The sequence below is a fragment of the Apodemus sylvaticus genome, chromosome 5 (genome assembly GCF_947179515.1).
Source record: "Apodemus sylvaticus chromosome 5, mApoSyl1.1, whole genome shotgun sequence".
NCBI lineage: Eukaryota > Metazoa > Chordata > Mammalia > Rodentia > Muridae > Apodemus > Apodemus sylvaticus.
Window position 1 is genome coordinate 10,893,616 of NC_067476.1, and position 17,575 is coordinate 10,911,190.

General features: G+C 51.9%; 1 protein-coding gene across 1 annotated transcript in view; it reads left to right on the forward strand.

The window, feature by feature from the left end:
- The window catches only part of Lamc3 (laminin subunit gamma 3), a 58,712-nt gene that overhangs the window by 15,137 nt on the left and 26,000 nt on the right, over positions 1-17,575 (forward strand). Inside the window, exons 4-13 of the mRNA XM_052182141.1 lie at positions 1,669-1,835; positions 3,865-4,053; positions 4,202-4,319; positions 6,133-6,231; positions 9,047-9,183; positions 10,060-10,170; positions 11,574-11,766; positions 11,920-12,038; positions 13,082-13,306; positions 15,613-15,801. Of these exons, the coding sequence (XP_052038101.1) occupies positions 1,669-1,835; positions 3,865-4,053; positions 4,202-4,319; positions 6,133-6,231; positions 9,047-9,183; positions 10,060-10,170; positions 11,574-11,766; positions 11,920-12,038; positions 13,082-13,306; positions 15,613-15,801 (1,547 nt within the window). The remainder of the gene's footprint in view (positions 1-1,668; positions 1,836-3,864; positions 4,054-4,201; positions 4,320-6,132; positions 6,232-9,046; positions 9,184-10,059; positions 10,171-11,573; positions 11,767-11,919; positions 12,039-13,081; positions 13,307-15,612; positions 15,802-17,575) is intronic.

Consider the following 17,575-nt stretch of genomic DNA (forward strand, 5'->3'; position numbering starts at 1 on the left):
CTCCAAGGACACTCCTACTTCCAGAGACACTCCCACCTTCAAAGACTCTAGAGAGGTCGGGAACTATTTGCTGTGTGTAGGACCATCTCAAGTAAGGCAGGAGCATGAGACGACTGTGGGCTCTGAGCCACCAGGGATGGCGGCCACACAAAGTCAGTCTCTACCCGGCACCCTACGTCGCTCACCTCCCAAAGCATGTATCTTTGTTTTTGTGGAGTTTACGCATCTCTTGACCTTGTGGGAGTCATGGGAATACAGGCCCAAGCCTCAGACTCTTCTTCGGACTACTTGGGAGCTTCCCCCCTGCATAGGACACGCCTTTCTTGCTCTTTTTGATGCAACTGCAGAATTACCTGAGGTGATCCCAGTCCTCAAAGGACTGACCTCTTGCCTTCCTGACCCAGGAAGCTGAATTGACTTCTCCCTGAGTCCCGCCCTCCGCCCCCCCCCCCCCCCCCGCCCTGTACTAGCCGGCAGCCATGGACAGCCTTCCAGGCCTCAGTTTCTCCATCTGTTCAAAGCCGGCAACAGGAGGCTGGTGAAGACAGGTGTGCTGATTAGCTAGCATTTTGTCAACAAGACACAGGCTCGAGCCTTTTGGTGTGGCAGGATGTTCCCTGTCCGATTACATTAGTGTAGAGAAGGTCTGTGATTGGACAGGGAAAGGGGGCGGGGCTAAGACTTACCGACAGCTAGAGGGAGCATCCCAGAGGAGAGGACGTGAACCCTCGTGGCAATTACCAGTCACAAGTAGCTAAGTTTTCACAAGGTCAGAAATGTTGGGATAAAGCTTTATCATTATCAATTGGCTCTAAAATTATTGTATGGACATCTTGTAAATTGTGATATTATTTATACATACATCTGATTTGTTAATTAAGCCTTTAGAGTCTTGATTCTACCGGGTAATTAGGTGTTGAAGTGGCAGATTGTGGGGTGTGTTGGGTGTTGTGTGATAGCGAGATGAACTCACTCCACTCACCCACCCACCCCGCTGGAGAGATGGCTTGCAGAGGGACTGCCCAGTGAGATGGCTCAGCGGAGGCCTTGTGGCCCCGCAGGGCCGGAGAGTTTGTGTGCCAGAGGCTGGCCAGTGAAATCACAGGAGTGGGGGGTGGGGGGGATGTCAAGCCCTGTGGCCAGTTGATTGACAGATTTTCTTTTTTAATTTCCCCCAACAATTTGGGAATTGAAAAGGCAAGTCTCTGAGACTTTTTAAAAAATGATTGACATGGGATTATCCAGCCCACTGTGGGCAGTGACACCTCTGGGCAGATGGTCCTGGGTTGTATAAAAAAGCAGGCTAAGGAACTCACGGGGAGCAAGCCAGTGTGCAACAGTCCTCATAGTCTCATCAGCTTCCCCTTCTAAGTTCCCGCCTTGAGTTCCTGCCCTGACTTTCTTTCTTGATGAACATAATGGAGATGTGTAAGATGAAATAAACCCATTTCCCCAAGCTGCTTTTGGCCATGGTGTTTATCACAGCGATAAGGATGACAAGGTCTGTTCCATAAATATTTGGGCACCCCAGGGTTCTCCTCATCACACAATCTGGGTATGTAGTCAGGGTTCAGGATGCCCACACTTGCGCTAAAATCGAGGGGTGCCCTCGACCCCCTCAGTGTCTGTGGCAGTTGTCTCCAGGCCCCTTCCTCCCGGCGTTCTCAGGTGTAAATGCAATGGTCATGCCAGTGAGTGCGGGCCCAACGAGGCCGGTCAGCTGGCTTGCCGCTGTCAGCACAACACCACGGGAGTGGACTGCGAGCGTTGTCTGCCCTTCTTCCAAGACCGACCGTGGGCCCGCGGCACAGCAGAGGATGCCAACGAGTGTCTGCGTGAGTGTTCCTCAGACAGCGGGCCTCGAAGCTAATGATACTAGCTGGGGAACAATCCCCAAAACCTCGCAGTGGGGGGCTGCTCCTGGGTGGGCCTGGCGTGCTGTGTGTGGGGTCCTTAGCTGTGAAGGGGAGATGAAGGGATGGCGAGGAGAGCATTTGAGCCTCAATCCTCCCTCGCAAGTCATTCCAGGACAGTCCACCCAGAGGGGCGCCTGTGGTAGGAGGGCAGGAAGGTCCCCAAACTCCACTTAACCCTTTGTTAACTGTTCCAACCCTGGCAGCTAATGAAATCCAGTCTTCCACCCCCACCCACAGGGTTCAGACCCGCCCACCCCAGCCTTTCCCACAGTCCCCAGCCACCCAGCCGTCCCCAGCAGCCCTTTGATGTTTCCGCTGTGTGTGGTGTGGCTCTGTCTGCTTAACCTCAAAGACGGGCTGGTGAAGGAGGAAGGGGCCCTGGAACCTTCTACAGGGACGGTGGAGGGGAGGAGCCTTCCCAGCGTCTGTACCAGCCGCCCTGGCATCCCACTTTCCCTGCTCCCGCCCATCTCTCTTCACAGCCCCGCTCTGCTTCCAACCTCACTGTGTGGTGCCTGGAGTCAGGCACAGAATTCCACACACAGCCTTCTAGCTGACCTCCTGGGCTCAGGCAGTGGGGAGGAGACAGCTTTTCCTTGGGACAGACAGCTTTTTTTCTGTCTGCAGGAGCTGCCCCAGGGCCCAACACAGTCCTAATGAGTTCCTCTTGGCTGGGCTGGGCTGCTTCCCCAGGGAAGGTGTGCGGGCTCCCTGCTTGGGCCTGTGAGTCTGTGCCTGTCTCAACACGGTGGGGTGCTGAGAACTAGATGACTCCCCTGCCACGCCCTTACCCACACAGTTAAATTTCTCTCACGGTTACCAGCCTGAAAGAGGCGGGTTTTATACCTGACCTTTCACCCCAACTCCCAACCAGGCAGCCTCTGAGCCCCAAATCCCCACTCTTTTACATCTCTCTAATCCCTCTTGTCCCTCTCTGTAACCCTCTCCTCTGGGTGCCTGCAGTCTCTTCTGTCTCCAGCCTCCAATAAAGGGTCTGCAAAGAGTGCAAATTCAGCTCTGGCCTTCCCCTAATCACACCTCCCTCCAGCCTCCTCCCCAGAGCTCCAGGCTCCCAGCCTCCCTCCCGGCACCTCTGATTCCCAATCTGCTGGGCATCACACATCTCTTCTCTCACACTATCCCCTCCCTATGCAAGCCTCGTGGCATACACACACCAAGCAGATAATGCTTCCCTGGTCCAGAGGGTCTCCTCCTGACTAGGATACACTTCCTGCTCTGTCTTCTTCCTCTATTAAAATGCCTTTCTGGTTTTGTCCAGAAGAACGTGGTTTTGGAGTATTGATTAATGAAGCCCATCTAGCTCTTAAGGAGCGTCCTGTTTGGGAATACCAGATGGCGGGGCTCTGTGTTCTGGGTCAAGCTGAGCCTGGACTCTGGCCCTTCCTGTTAGTCACTTGTCTCGTTGCTATGACAAAATACTACACAAAAGCGGGATATGAAAGGAAAGGTTTCTTGGGGCTCACAGCTTGAAGGTACAGTCCCCTCACAGCGGGGACACCATGACGGCACAAAAGTGAAGAGTTGGTCACATCACATCTACAGCCAGGAAGCAGGGAGAGAGGAATGATGACAATATAGATAAATATCCCACATTTGTGTCTTCAGACACACCAGGAGGGCATCAGATTCCATTACAGATGATTGTGAGCCGATGGATGTGGTTGCTGGGGTTTGAACTCAGGACCTTCGGAAGAGCAGCCAGTGCTCTTAACCGCTGAGCCTTCTCTCCAGCCCCCAGTGCCCTCCATTTTTAACGTGGGTCTTGCCACCCCAGCCTACTGTAGAAATCGCTGGAAGGTTTGTATCCTAGGAGGCTGATAAGATGAACCAGGCACACCCATCTTGGAGATGCCTGCTCCAGAGAGCAGAGCCTCTGGGCCCAGCAGAGACCATCGCTCATACACACATCCCCGCCCTTCTCTCCCAGCCTGCAACTGTAGCGGACACTCTGAGGAGTGCACATTTGACAGGGAGCTCTATCGGAGCACGGGCCATGGTGGGCACTGTCAGCACTGCCGTGACCACACAGCTGGGCCCCACTGTGAGCACTGTGAGAAGAACTATTACAGATGGGACCTGAAGACACCGTGCCAACCCTGTGACTGCCACCCAGCAGGTGAGTGGTCCCAGCTCCACACTTCCCCAGCTCCTCCCCTCAGCTCCTCCCCTCAGCTTCTCCCCCTCAGCTCCTCCCCTCAGCTCCTCCCCTCAGCTCCTCCCCTCAGCTCCCAGCACCTCCACTGCCCCAGGTCTCTCTTCTCCAGGCTCCCTGGGTCTCCAGTGTGACGACTCGGGCGCCTGTCCCTGCAAGCCCACAGTGACAGGCTGGAAGTGTGATCGCTGCCTGCCTGGATTCCACTCACTCAGTGAGGGCGGCTGCAGGTGAGGATGTGCGGACTGGTGGTCCGTGTCAACCATGCTCTGGGTTTGTGTCAAGTAAGACCCAGAAGGAACAGAATCCTGGCTGCCCTCACCTTTACATCCTCACCTGACAATACCCCACCCTGTAGCTACTGGGCTCCAGACTTATGAGAGATAAAGCTGCAGACACAGGAAGAACTAACCAGCCCACTGGGGTCAGGGGTGGGGAGACCTGTGAGAGGGACAGAGGCCCAGGATGAACCTGAGACCTGATGAACAAGGGACATGAGACACTCCAAGTGGGGAGGGGGCACAGCCAAGGCTGAGGTAAGGGTCAGGTGAGACTCAGGTCTGGACGAAGGGCCTAGAGCAGAGGGGGCCTTTGGGGGAACTGAGGGAGGCTGTGACCAGGGAGGCCAAGGAAGGTGTCTGTGTCAGAGGCTGGGTGAGGCTTTGGCAGGAGCAAGGCTGGCCCTGAAGAGGGAGGAAGGAGACAGCAGATTTCAGAGCCCAAGTTTGTGGTGACAGGAGACTGAGGAGGAGGAAGAGATGGGGACTGATTCTCGTGGCAGAGGGCCAGGGAGAATCTGGGCAGGGAGCCAAGTGTTATATTCATGTTTGGACTATATGGTACCTGGTCATGAGGAGAGGGACCAGCAATCTGCCACAGGCTGATCTTAGGAGAGGGGCCTGACGCATTTACCAGTAGTTCATGGTGGAATCCACACTGACCAATATTGCAGACAAATTCAGAAGCACTTTGTGGGTGTAGTCTTACAGAGCCTAGGCTGGCCTCAAAATCACTACATAGCCAAGAAGGACCTCCTTTGGGAGCTAGAGTCTGTACTATCAATGGCCAGGTTTTTGTGGTGCTGAAGATTGAACTCAGGTCTTCGTGCATGCTAGACAGATTCTCTACCGTCCCCTAGAAGCACTGTTATTGAGCTTGTGAAAGCCGAGGAGAGAGCTCAGCTGGTGAGGTGCTTGCAGCGTAGGTGTAAGGATGTGAGCTCAGATCCCTAGGGACCAGGAAAGACCGCAAGAGCCCGGGGAACAGTGGCCATCCGTATCCCCGGCTGAGGGCTGGAAAGGCGACAATAGCTCGCCGAATTGGTGGGCTCCATGTTCAGTGAGAGACCCCAACTCAAAAAACAGGATGGAACACAAGAAGCCAGGTGGTGGTGGCACACGCCTTTAATCCCAGGGCTCAGGGGGCAGAGGCAGGCAGGTCTCTGTGCTCAAGGTCAGCCTAGTCAATAGAGAAGTTTCAGGAAATCCAGGACCACACAGAAAAACCCAGTCTAGAAACACATGCGTGCACACATAGAAGGAATAACAACACCAGAGTCCCTGCACATTTAAAAGGGAGATGGATGAATGGAGGAGTATGTTGAATAGACAGACTGATGGGAAGAGAAGTGAATGGATGGATGAATAGTGGTGAGTGAGTGGGTGGGTAGATGGATGGATGGATGGATAGATGCACCAGTGGGGGACAGGTGGGTAGATGCTAAGCAACAGCATGGGTGATGGATGGATAAATGTACCAGTGGGAGACAGGTGGGTAGATGCTAAGCAAGAACATGGGTGACGGGTGGATGGATGGATGAACCAATGGGAGGGGTGGGCAGTGGGCAGGGGCATCATTGCATGGGTAGGTGGGGTACTTCCTGCTAAAGTGGGACCAGCTAAAGTGAAGGCAGGTCCAATCTCTTGAACAATCCTACCCCTGTCCTTCTGAGGAACAGGGAAGGGAATGAAGAATTCTTCTGAGGATGAGGTATCCCCATTCTGGACTTGCTCAATCGACATGCGTTTTCTGTTTCTTCGGAAGACCCTGTACCTGCAATGCCGCTGGCAGCTTGGGCACCTGTGATCCTCGCAGTGGGAGCTGTCCCTGCAAAGAGAATGCAGAAGGCAGCCTGTGTGACAGGTGGGTGTGCTGAGCCACACAGAGCTGCCAGCAGTGATCCTGAGGGTCTCTGGTGAGGCACCAAAGCTGTGTAGCAAAGGGAGAGGCGGGGCAGGGTCCTCAGAGACTTGGGCAAGCCTATCACCCCACGTTCCCGCCAAAACTCCAGGGCTCTGCTACCCAGGAAGCTGCCTATGGTGGTTTGAATATGCTTGGCTCAGGGAGTGGCACTATTAGGGGGTGTGGCCTTATTGGTGGTGGGTGTGACCTTGTTGGAGTGGGTGTGGTCTTGTTGAAGGAAGTGTGTCACTGCATGATGAGCTTTGAGATCTTCCCACTAATGTGGTGAAAGTCAGTCTACTGGCTTCCTTTGGATAAAGGTGTAGAGCTCTCGGCCCCTCTAGCACCATGCCTGCCTGGACACTGCCATGCTCCTGCCTTGGTGATAATGGACTGAACCTCTGAGCCTGTAATCCAGCCCCAATGAAATGTTGTCCTTATAAGAGTTGCTTTGGTCATGATGTCTGTTCACAGCAGTAAAACCCTAAGACACAATCCAAAGGCCCTGTGGGCAGTGCTTATATTCTGACCCAACACTACTGAGGGTTCCTTAGCTGAGGAAATGCATCGTTGCTTCAAGATTGAAAAAGAAAGCTCTAGAAAGACAGGAAGAGCTTGTGTAATTCAGGCAGCAAATACTTGATATCCTATTTCAGCTCTTTTGCCTCACGCCTGTGGCAGACATCACTAATGGAGAACTGTCACAGCTCTCCATCTCACACCAGTGGCAGACATCATTAATGGAACACAACAATCTTAACCTCAGAACCTTCTCACTGCCTTGCTCCAAGAAGCCTCTACCAACTGAGCTAAGAGTCATCCCTGCCCTGTGAGGAGGGGATTCGGGAGCAGGTCTACAGGAAATGCCAAAATTGGAACAATTTGAATAAAATGTTGATAAAGATGTGATTGAATTATAGCCCTAAGAATGGGGCTGATATCCATAAGGTCAGTAGAGGATCAGATAAATAAACAGATAAGGACAGTGGAGCAAATCTTCCCTTAGAATTCTGAGGATAAAGGAGGCTGGAGGGGCTGGAGAGATGGCTCAGTAGTTAAGAGCACTGACTGCTCTCCCAAAGGTCCTGAGTTCAAATCCCAGCAAACACATGGTGGCTCACAACCATCCCTAATGAGATCTGATGCCCTCTTCTGGTGTGTCTGAAGACAGCTACAGTGTACTTACATATAATGAATAAATAAATCTTAAAAAAATAGTAAAGATAAAGGAGGGTGGAGTGGAAATCAGGTTAGAAGTGATATCGAACATTGCCCAGCCAACAGATGGACTGAATGAAAGCTGGTGTTTGTGGGAAACCGGCATTTTTGTGCGTTGAAGATATAGCCCTGGAAATAGTTACTAAGTACAATGGCGGTTTTTCAAGAGTGTTGCAAGAGAGTTCTTTGCTACTTTCCCCTCCTGGGAGGTTTATTGTTTCGTGGAGTTTTGTGTTCTGTTTTTGAGACAGGTTCTCACTGTGCAGCCCAGGCTGCCCCCAGACTCGATTGCTCTGCCTGCCTCTGCCTCCTGGGTGCTTGGATTAACTGCTGTGCTACCCCTCCTAGCCCTGAGGTAGGTCAGGCTAACCTTGAATTTGCTGTGTAGGTGAAAATGACCCTGAACCTCTGGTCCTCCTGCCTGCACCTCCCGGTTGCTGGGGTTATTGGCCTGCACTCTGTGCTGGCCAATGCCCTATTTCTATTAACTAAACTGTAGCAGTGGATAGCACCAAAAACCTGGTGGGCAGCACTGGAGCTGGGAGATGATGATTCAACCACAGCCAGTGTCACTTGAAAGGCTGAGACAGGAGGATTGCCATGAGTACAGGCTGGGTCAGGGTATAAAATAAGACCTTGTCTCAAAAATAAACAAATACATACATACATACATACATACATACATACATACATACATACATATATGCATACGTACATACATACAAGAACAAATAGACAGACAAATAAACAAAGGGGCTGGAAGGACGGCTCAGCAGTTAAGAGTACTTGCTTCTTATCCAGAGGACCCTAGTTCAGTTTCCAGCACCCACATGGTTGCTCACAACCATCTGAAACTCCAGTTCCAGAGGATTCAACATGCTCTCTGGATGCTGCATTCACACGGTACACAAACATGTATGCAAACAAAGCACTCATACATATAAAACTCTTAAATTAAAATTGTCTTTAAAACAAAACAAAACAAAATAAACAGCAATAAAATCCAAACCCTGTGGTAGTGCTGGACACCTTCAGAGTCAGTGCTTGGGAGGCAGAGGTGGAAGATCTCTCTGAATTCAAGACAATCTTGTCTACATAGAGGGTTCCAGGCCACCCAGGGTTATATGGTGAGACCCTGTCTTGAACAAACAAAGAGACAAAAAAACCACAGAATTGAAGGTGTCAGGACCACAAGAGAGGAGAGAGAGCTGTTTACAAATCAGAGTAGACAAGGGTAATGCTAAATAAACGCAGTGTCGGCTCCTGGAGTAGGGAAACATGCTATGGAGAAAAGAAAAGAAACCCAGACACAGCCCGGAGCTTGTTAGCGTGTTAACGTTAGTTAGGCAGTGCTGATCTTGGCTTCCAGGCTGACTATCAGCAGCAGAAACAGAACAGGCAGGCATGGGGACTGTCCGAACTGTCTGTGTATCTTGTGATTCTAAGAGAGAAATAAAAATAAAAATGTTTTCTTAAATTTCCCCGGGAGTCCTAATCGTCTAGCTGGATCCTGGTCCTGGTCCTGGCTTGTCCACGTGACCCAGGCTCTCTCTTACAGATGCCGCCCCGGGACATTTAACCTGCAGCCCCACAACCCAGCTGGCTGCAGCAGCTGCTTCTGTTACGGCCACTCCAAGGTGTGCGCCCCCGCTGCCGGGTTCCAGGAACACCACATCCACTCGGACTTCCGTCATGGTAATTGTGCATGATGTCTGCCTTCCGGCGGGTGGTTCCTCGGCCCTGGCAGGGAATCTCGCTTTGGAAGCTGGGATGGGGACAGCAACAGCCCTTCTACCATGCCCCCTTTGCAAAGGTGCCCTGTGCCCCATAGCTTTGGCGGGTAGGGTGGGAAAGAGAGTCCCCCGGCACCTGCTGCTGCCCCTGGGCTCCTTCCCCAACCGCCACTCCTCCAGCCTCCAGCCTCTAGGACAGCCTCCATTTACCCCCAAGAGTATTAGTATAACTCCTCGGTATATCTGAGTTCCAGCTTAGACTCTTGGCCTTCATTTATTAAGCACCTTCTATATGCCAGGCACTGCTGCTCCACGTTCCAGGTAATCTCAGCAGGTCTCTCATTCACATTTTACAGACTACATCGGGTCTATCTAAGGTTGGTTCTGGCTAGTATGATTGTGTCTTTGGAGCAAGAGGGTGGAACCCCAGGCTCTGAATCCATCAGAGTCCAGGTGCCCAGCAATCCTCCTTGGAACATTCCCCCACACCTGACAGTTTAAAGTCTGAGGACTGGTACTTGGCAATCAATTTCAGGATGTCCAGAAACAGAGGCAGTGGGCCCTCTGCTGGACACCACACAGAAAGCAGGGCACCTGAAACTAGCCAAAGGCTTGTCATCTGAATCCTGAGATAACAAGAGAGAGGGCTAGGGATATAACTCAGTGGACAGAGTTCTTGTGACAAGGAATCACGGTCACAGCTCAGGAGACAGGGCCATATGTAACCCAGATCAGCCTCAAACTTCCTCTGACTTTAGAGCCCTGCTGGAACTTGTCACTAAACACCAACGTTCAGGTCTCTCACTGTTGGGGTGACTATTCTGTGTTTGATGTTTAGGAACTGGTGGCTGGCAGGTCAGAAGCTTGGGGGTGTCCGAGAATCCTCTGCAATGGAGCCGGAGTGGGGTCCTCCTGGGCCTGCAAGGAGGGGAGGAACTCTCAGCCCCAGGTAGGTAACAGTCCCTACCGGTCACACCACCCAGGTTCCCACCTGCTGCTAATACTACAGTTCTTCAGAGTAGGTGTATTCTAAAAGACAGAGGTTCATTTCAACTCACGGTTCCCGTTCAAGGCCAAGAGGGACATCTTGTGACAGCCTTCTAGCCGACAGTCCTGAGGTGGCCAATGCATAAAGTCACCCACCCAACTTCAACCAGGGGACCCCACCCTAGTCATTTCACTTCATCCTAGTGGGTGTCCCAGACACCCCATCCTAACACCACAGTCAGACTCAATTCCCACCTCTTAACACAGAAGGATTCATTTTCGGCACAAGTTTAGGGGTGCCAGTCAAACAGGTGCTGGAGAACAGCCATGGATTCGGTGGCTGGGGACACATACGTTTATTCTCTTTGGGTTTTGGAAACCGGAAGCACAATTGGGTGCCATGTCATAGGGCTGTGTCTTCTCTCCAGGGTTCATACCCTCCCCGACCTTCAGAGAGGCTGTCTTTCATATGATCACAGCTAACCTCCACTTCTTCCTCTGTGGAGATTCCCTGGACCTTCTGAATAATCCAGTAGACCTAACCTCCTCCCCGGCCAGTGGACAGACAGTCCCAATCCAACTGCAGCTTAATTAGCCCTCAGGGATTATGCTTGGGGACACCTCTGGGTAGTATAGTTCTTCAGTCAGACCACAGCCTATGTGAAATCATCATCAAAATACCATGTGTGATGCATGTTTGCGTGGGAGTGGGCGCAATTGTGTGTATGGGCGTAAGGACATGTGGAATCCAGAAGTTGATGTCAGAAACCATCTCTCTTCCACCTTGTTCATTGAGGCAGGGTGTCTCAGTCAAACCCAGAGCTCACTGATAGGCCAGTCCCCTGCTGGCTAGCTTGTTCTGGGAGATCTCCTTTCTCTACTTCCTGAGGCTGGGATTACAGTGGGCCACCGTGTTCATGCGGTGTGGGTTCTGGGAATCTAAACTCTGGTTCTGTCATTCTGTGTCAAGCACTCTAACCACTGAGCCATCTCCCCAGCCGTGGCCTTGGACTCTCCACTCACTGCAGGTGCACTGTGCTTGGATGGTTTATTGTTGCCATCTTACAGATGCTAGGGGCTGGTGGGATGGCTCAGCTATTAAGAACTGCGGTTGCTTTTCCAGAGGTCCTGAGTTCAATTCCAGACAACCACATAGTGGCTCATGACCATGTATAAAGGATCTGATGCCCTCTTCTGGCAAGTAGGTGTATGTGCAGACAGAGCACTCCTACCTTTAAATGATAGATAGATAGATAGATAGATAGATAGATAGATAGATAGATAGATAGATAATAAACAAAAATACAGATGCTAGAATCAAGTTAAGCATATGAAGATATCAAAGTTCTTCCCTCTTATCTTCAGAGACGTTCCTAGGAGACCAGAGACTCAGCTATGGACAGCCAGTCATACTGACCCTCCAGGTACCCCCTGGAGGTTCCCTACCTCCTATGCAGCTGAGGCTGGAGGGGGCAGGTTTGGCTCTGGCTCTGAAGCCCTCCAGTCTACCCAGCCCTCAGGATACCAGACAGCCAGGACGAGTTCAGCTCCAGTTCCGGTAAGTGGCCTCCCAGTCCTGAGAGGTGGGAGTGGGGCGGCAGGCAGAATGGCCTCTGAGGGAAGGCACACTGCGAGGCTCCTGAGGACCCCAGCCTCTTGGCACCACCTGTCCCTACACCAGGCTGTCCCACTGACTTTCTGTCCTTTACAGCCTGCAGGAGACTTCTGAGGAGGCAGAGCCCCCACTGCCCGCCTTCCATTTCCAGCGCCTGCTTTCCAATCTGACCTCTCTGAGCATCTGGACCAGTGGCCAAGGCCCGGGGCATTCTGGTAGTATGACAGTTCACCCCCTTAGAACATGGGTCCTGGCCCTGCATTGTCTGTGGAGTTCCCCCAGCATGGACTCTGGGTTATCAGGACACTTGCCCAAGGCAACAGAGGTGTAACTGAGGACAGAGGCAGGGGTTGAACTGCAGTCCTGGGGAAGAACAACTCTAGGAAGCCGTACACATCTTTGACAGAATCCTGCACCACCCTGTCCCTGCACCACCCTGTCCCTGCGCCACATCTTTCTGTGAGCACTGCTCACCCTGCTGGCCAATAATGGCATAGCACCTCAGCCACTGATAACGATTCTAAATTCCCCCCCAACTGTTTTTAAGACAGGGTCTCTCTGAACTTGAACTCCTGATCTTCTTGCCTCTGACTCCCAAGGGCTGGAATTGCAGGTGTCTCAGTGTGTAGCCCTGCCTTGCCTGGAACTTGCTAAGTAGATCAGGCTGGGTTCAAAACTTAAAAGAAGATTAAACTCATGTGCCACCAAGCCAATTTCAAAAACATAATATTTATTCACTTGTATGTATGTGTATTTATGGGCACACATTCCAAGATGTGCCACATGTGTGGAGGTCAGACGACAACTTGTGGGATCCTGAGAATCGAATTCATGTCATCAGCCTTGGCAGCTTGGACTGTTAACCCAAGCATGCATATCTTGCAATCTTGTCTCTGTCGGCACACTCTGCAGATGCTAAATGTACAAGCTAACACTGACTTCACCACAGTCCCTTATCTGTTTCTTGATCTAAAAATCATCCGTTTCCTTTACCCTTGATTTTTTTTTTACTATTGATTTTTAAATTGCTCTTGAAGCCTGGTGTAGCAGTAATTCATACCCAGCACTTAAGAGGTCAAGGCCATAGGAATGCAGGTGTGAAGACTGCACATGCTATACAGCAAAGACTGTCTCAAACAGCCAAACAGAACAGTTGACTCATAGGCTGCCTTTGTATGCATGCCCCCCCTCTGTAGGTTCACGGGAAGCATCGGCTGGACATGTCTGTAGGTCTCCCCATTCGCTTCTCATTCTGCAGGCCAGGTGTTCTTATGTGAAGTCCAGCTCACATCAGCCCGGCCCCAGCATGGCCTTGCCCCACCCGCCTCATGGGTGGAGACCTGCTTGTGTCCCCAGGGATATACAGGCCAGTTCTGTGAATTCTGTGCTCCGGGATACAAAAGAGAAATACCTCATGGGGGTCCGTATACCAACTGCGTTCCCTGCACCTGCAACCAGCATGGCACCTGTGACCCCAACACAGGTAAGTCCCCAGAATCCCATTCCAAGGCTCTCTGGGCTATGAGAACTCAGTGGAATGAGGACCGGGCCTCACAGATGGTGCTTGGGAGGCATGGGCACTGGTTTGTCCTCGCCCTGTCCCCTGGGGCTTCTATTGTAACAAAAGGCCTGACTGGAGCCTAGAGGCTAGGGATTGTATGCACCTGAGGGCCCTTCAGCCAGCCTCTCCCTGGGAAAGACTCCTCAGGGCCTTGCTTCCTAGCAGGTGCTGTGAGAACTACCAGCACAGGCAGCAACAGAAGGAAGACATTCAGAGAGTCGTACAGATGACAACAGTAGCTCATGGGTATCCATCCACCCAAAGCCACAAGCCAAGTAGCCTCACTGCTTCAGGGCTGTGGCCTTGGAAAAGTCATTTCTTTCCTTGAATGTCACCATTTATACAGTACAGACAGCAATAGTGTATACACAGCCATGGAGACAAAGTACATGAAGGTCAAATTGTCTAGGGTTTTTTAAAAAAGAGAACTTTCTTTCTTTCTTTCTTTCTTTCTTTTTTTTTGGTATAGTATTGTTTTGGTTTGGGTTTTTTGTTTTGTTTTGTTTGGTTTGGTTTGGTTTGGGTTTTTTGAGACAGGGTTTCTCTGTATAGCCCTGGCTGTCCTGGAACTCACTCTGTAGACCAGGCTGGCCTCAAACTCAGAAATCTGCCTGCCTCTGCCTCCCGGGTGCTGGGATTAAAGGTGTGCGCCACCACTGCTCTGAAAAACAGAAGCTTCTTTGCCCTGAAGTTCAGGGGTAGGTAGCTGACCAGGTGAGCCACGGGCTCTTCCCTGGAGAGACAGATACCGGAAGTAACAAGATAGGATGATCCCCTTCCTCCCTGGTGTCCTTTCCTTGATTCCTGTAGACATGCAAGTGATATATTCTCCATTATTGTCCCATTTTCCAAGACAGGAACCTGAGGTATGGGCTGACCTCATGACCTGTAGGTGACATAGCCACACACCCCCCTCCAGCTTGGGGTAGGAGTGTCATTCAAAAGGCCTGTTTCTTACACCTATAGCGACTTGGAAACCTCGTGGGGTCAAATGATGTGCTAGGGAACAGACACAGGTCTTTCCACCTCTCTGTCACAGGCCTTTCACCACGCTGCCTCCCAAGGATGGGTGGGATCCCTGATCCATAGAACCTTATAAATGGGGCCTGTGCCTTGCAGACATCACCAATGGAGCCTAGATGAGGTCTCACAATCCTTTCCCGGACAATGCTCCCTGCATCTCCTACTGAGGAAACAGAATCTCTACATGAGATGCAACTAATTTTCCACCCCCCACAGAGCCCTTGACTTTGCCACAACTTTCCACTCCATATAAGTAAGCCTTCATCTGTAAAATGGGTAGAGCAGCCAGTCTAAGAAGCAAACCGGAGGGTGTGGGCTGAGGCAGGAGTGCTCCCTGGCTCTGCTCATCTAGGGAATGAAGTTCCCTTCCATTCTCCTCACAGCCGTGGCTGGACACTGCTGGACACTGCCTCCTGTAGGGCTGCTCTTGGGTCCCCATGGTGAGTCGTAACCCTAGGCAGACACCAGGTGTCCTTCATATTCCAGTACCAGGAGGCAGAACAGAGTTTCCATCCCGATACCCTGTACGTACCATAGTTCCTGTACAGAGTGAGCCCCCACAAGGCTGGAAGCCGGAGCCAGGGTCTCATTATAGGTGAAGAGGACACGGGAGCAGGGCGAGGAAACGGTGTCGCTGTGCCTTCCATCGGTTGGGAGAGCTGTGAGACAGAAATAACTAACAGCGTCCAAGCGTCAGCCCTGCTTCTGCCTCTCATTGGCTCCTGCAGGCGTATCTGTGATGTGGCCTCTGTTACCATCCATCCCAGCCTCCAAGACAGGGATCTGAGGTGCAGTGTGGCCACAGGGCCAGTAGGCAGCAGAGTCTCACCTCCTAGCCACCAAGGGGCAGGATAGATGGTTTTCCTAGTCACACAGACCTTAAGTGGTAGACGTGAACCCAGCTCAGCTGGATGATTTACCCCAAGCCCCTCATGCCTCAGTAGTCTACCGGGGTGTGCGTGCCTAGGGTAGCAGTTCTCAATCTGTAAGTCGCAACCTCTTGGCAAACCTGTATTTCCAAAATTTCAATTCCTAATTGTAGTAGCAAAATTGCAGTTATAAAGTAGCAATGGGAATAATTTTATGGTTGGTCACCACCTCATGAGGAACTGTATTAAAGAGTCGCAGCATTAGGAAGGTTGAGAACCACTGCTCTGGGTGGGGGCTTCTGGGCCGAGGCAGTGAACAAGTGTCTTGGTCCTTAGGGGTCTGCCTGTGCGGCCACCACACGGAGGGTCCATCCTGTGAGCGCTGCATGCCTGGTTTCTATGGTAACGCTTTCTCAGGCCACGCTGATGATTGCCAGCCCTGCCCGTGCCCTGGCCAATCAGCCTGCACAGCCATCCCAGAGAGTGGAGACGTGGTGTGCACACAATGCCCTCCTGGTCAGAGAGGTGAGTGGTTTGTGCTCTATTCCCCAGAAAGACCAAACCTGAGCCATGACCCTGCCCCTGACTCAAGCAGAGGTTTGGGTGTGACAGGTGGGAAAGAGCCTGGCCCGAGGGGTGGCAAGCGTGACTTCTGGGGACAGAGTCTCCTTGTCAAGGTCCTAGTATGCTGAGAGTTACTACAGACCTGGGCCTTGGCCATATCTAATGGAAGCTTAGAAGGTCCATCTATGGGCTTTTAGAGTTGTACTCACGGCATGAAGCCAAGGGACCTGGGATCCTCGCTGCAAAGGTGGAAAACCTCAGCGCAAAGGCTTGCGTGTTTCGGAGGAGGGCTCAGCCTGGGAAGTGGAGCTGAAGGAACCGGTGACCTGAGTCTGAGACTCAGAGCACATACAGACAAAGATCAAGTGCAGGGCACACACCAATCCTCTCAGCAAGTGGGGAGGAGTGGGGGCAGAGGCAGAGGGATCCTGAGAGCTTGCTGGCTTACCAGTCCAGGAGGAACAGTGGGGCTCAAGGATCCGTCACAAAACACATGGTTTGAAGGTGACGCCCAACATTGATCTCTGGCCTCACTGATCTCTCATGCACACATGTGTACATCCATGTACATGTGTACACAGACACACAAACACAGACACACACACAGATAAACACAGACACAGACAGGCATACACAGAGATGCACACTCACACACACATGCACACACACACACATGCACAGATACACACAGACACACATAGACACACACACGCAGACACACACACAGACATATGCACACACACAAATGCACACACACACATACACACACACACACACACACACACACATACACAGGACTTCTCCTCGGCTTTCAGGTTTTTGTGAGTATCTGTCAGGTAACACAAAGCAAACAGCCCTCTCCTCCCAGGACCTAACCTCCCCTCCCCTGCTCTCACTCCCTGCTGCAGGACACCCCTCCCCCGCTCTTTCCTCAGAGGCACATTTAACAGCATTTGAGGCATTTGCAATGCCCCACAAAGTCACCCACTTAAAGTGGACAATTAAACGGCTCCCGGTATATTACATCATTAATTCTTTATCATAATAAAACTCATAACATAAAGCTGTCCTCCTTGGCCATCATTTTAAGCATGTGATTCATTGGCCTAAGGGGCCCTGGCATGGTGGACTGTCCCGTGCCACCATCCTCCCCAGGGAGTGCCGTGCCCACTGAGCTGTGCCTAAGCTCCCACCCTTGCCCACTCCTCACCACTTGACTATGTCTCTGAATTTGTCTCCTCTAAGTAGAAGCAAGTGCTGTCCTTCTGAGCCACTCAGGATGTGGCTTCACGTGGGATTAGTGTCCGCTCTGAATGGTCTCCTGGAGTAGCCTGCTCCCTGGGGCCTGTTCTGAAAGCAACTTCCTGTCCTCCGGGAGCCCCACCAGGGAACTCACCAGGGAACGCAGGCCCAGGGGTAGGGGTGGGCCTCCCACAGTTGAACTCTGCACCCTCCATTCCTTATCTGTCCCTCCATTCCTTATCTGTCCCTATTTTCTGACCCCCACTAAACCCAGCCGGTGGTTAGTGTGAACAGTGAGAGATCCTTGCATGGTGGGTGGGACATTCCTAAGAGAGGCCATCACAGGAGCAGCTGTGGCTGCCAGAGGGAACCAGTCCCAGAGGGAGGGAGGGCCGGGTAGCCTGCAGATCAAGGATTTCCGCCAGCCTCTTTACTCCAGAGGCCTTGGGAGAAAGTAGTATGAAGTTTCCCTCTGAGTTGAGCGTGACCAAAG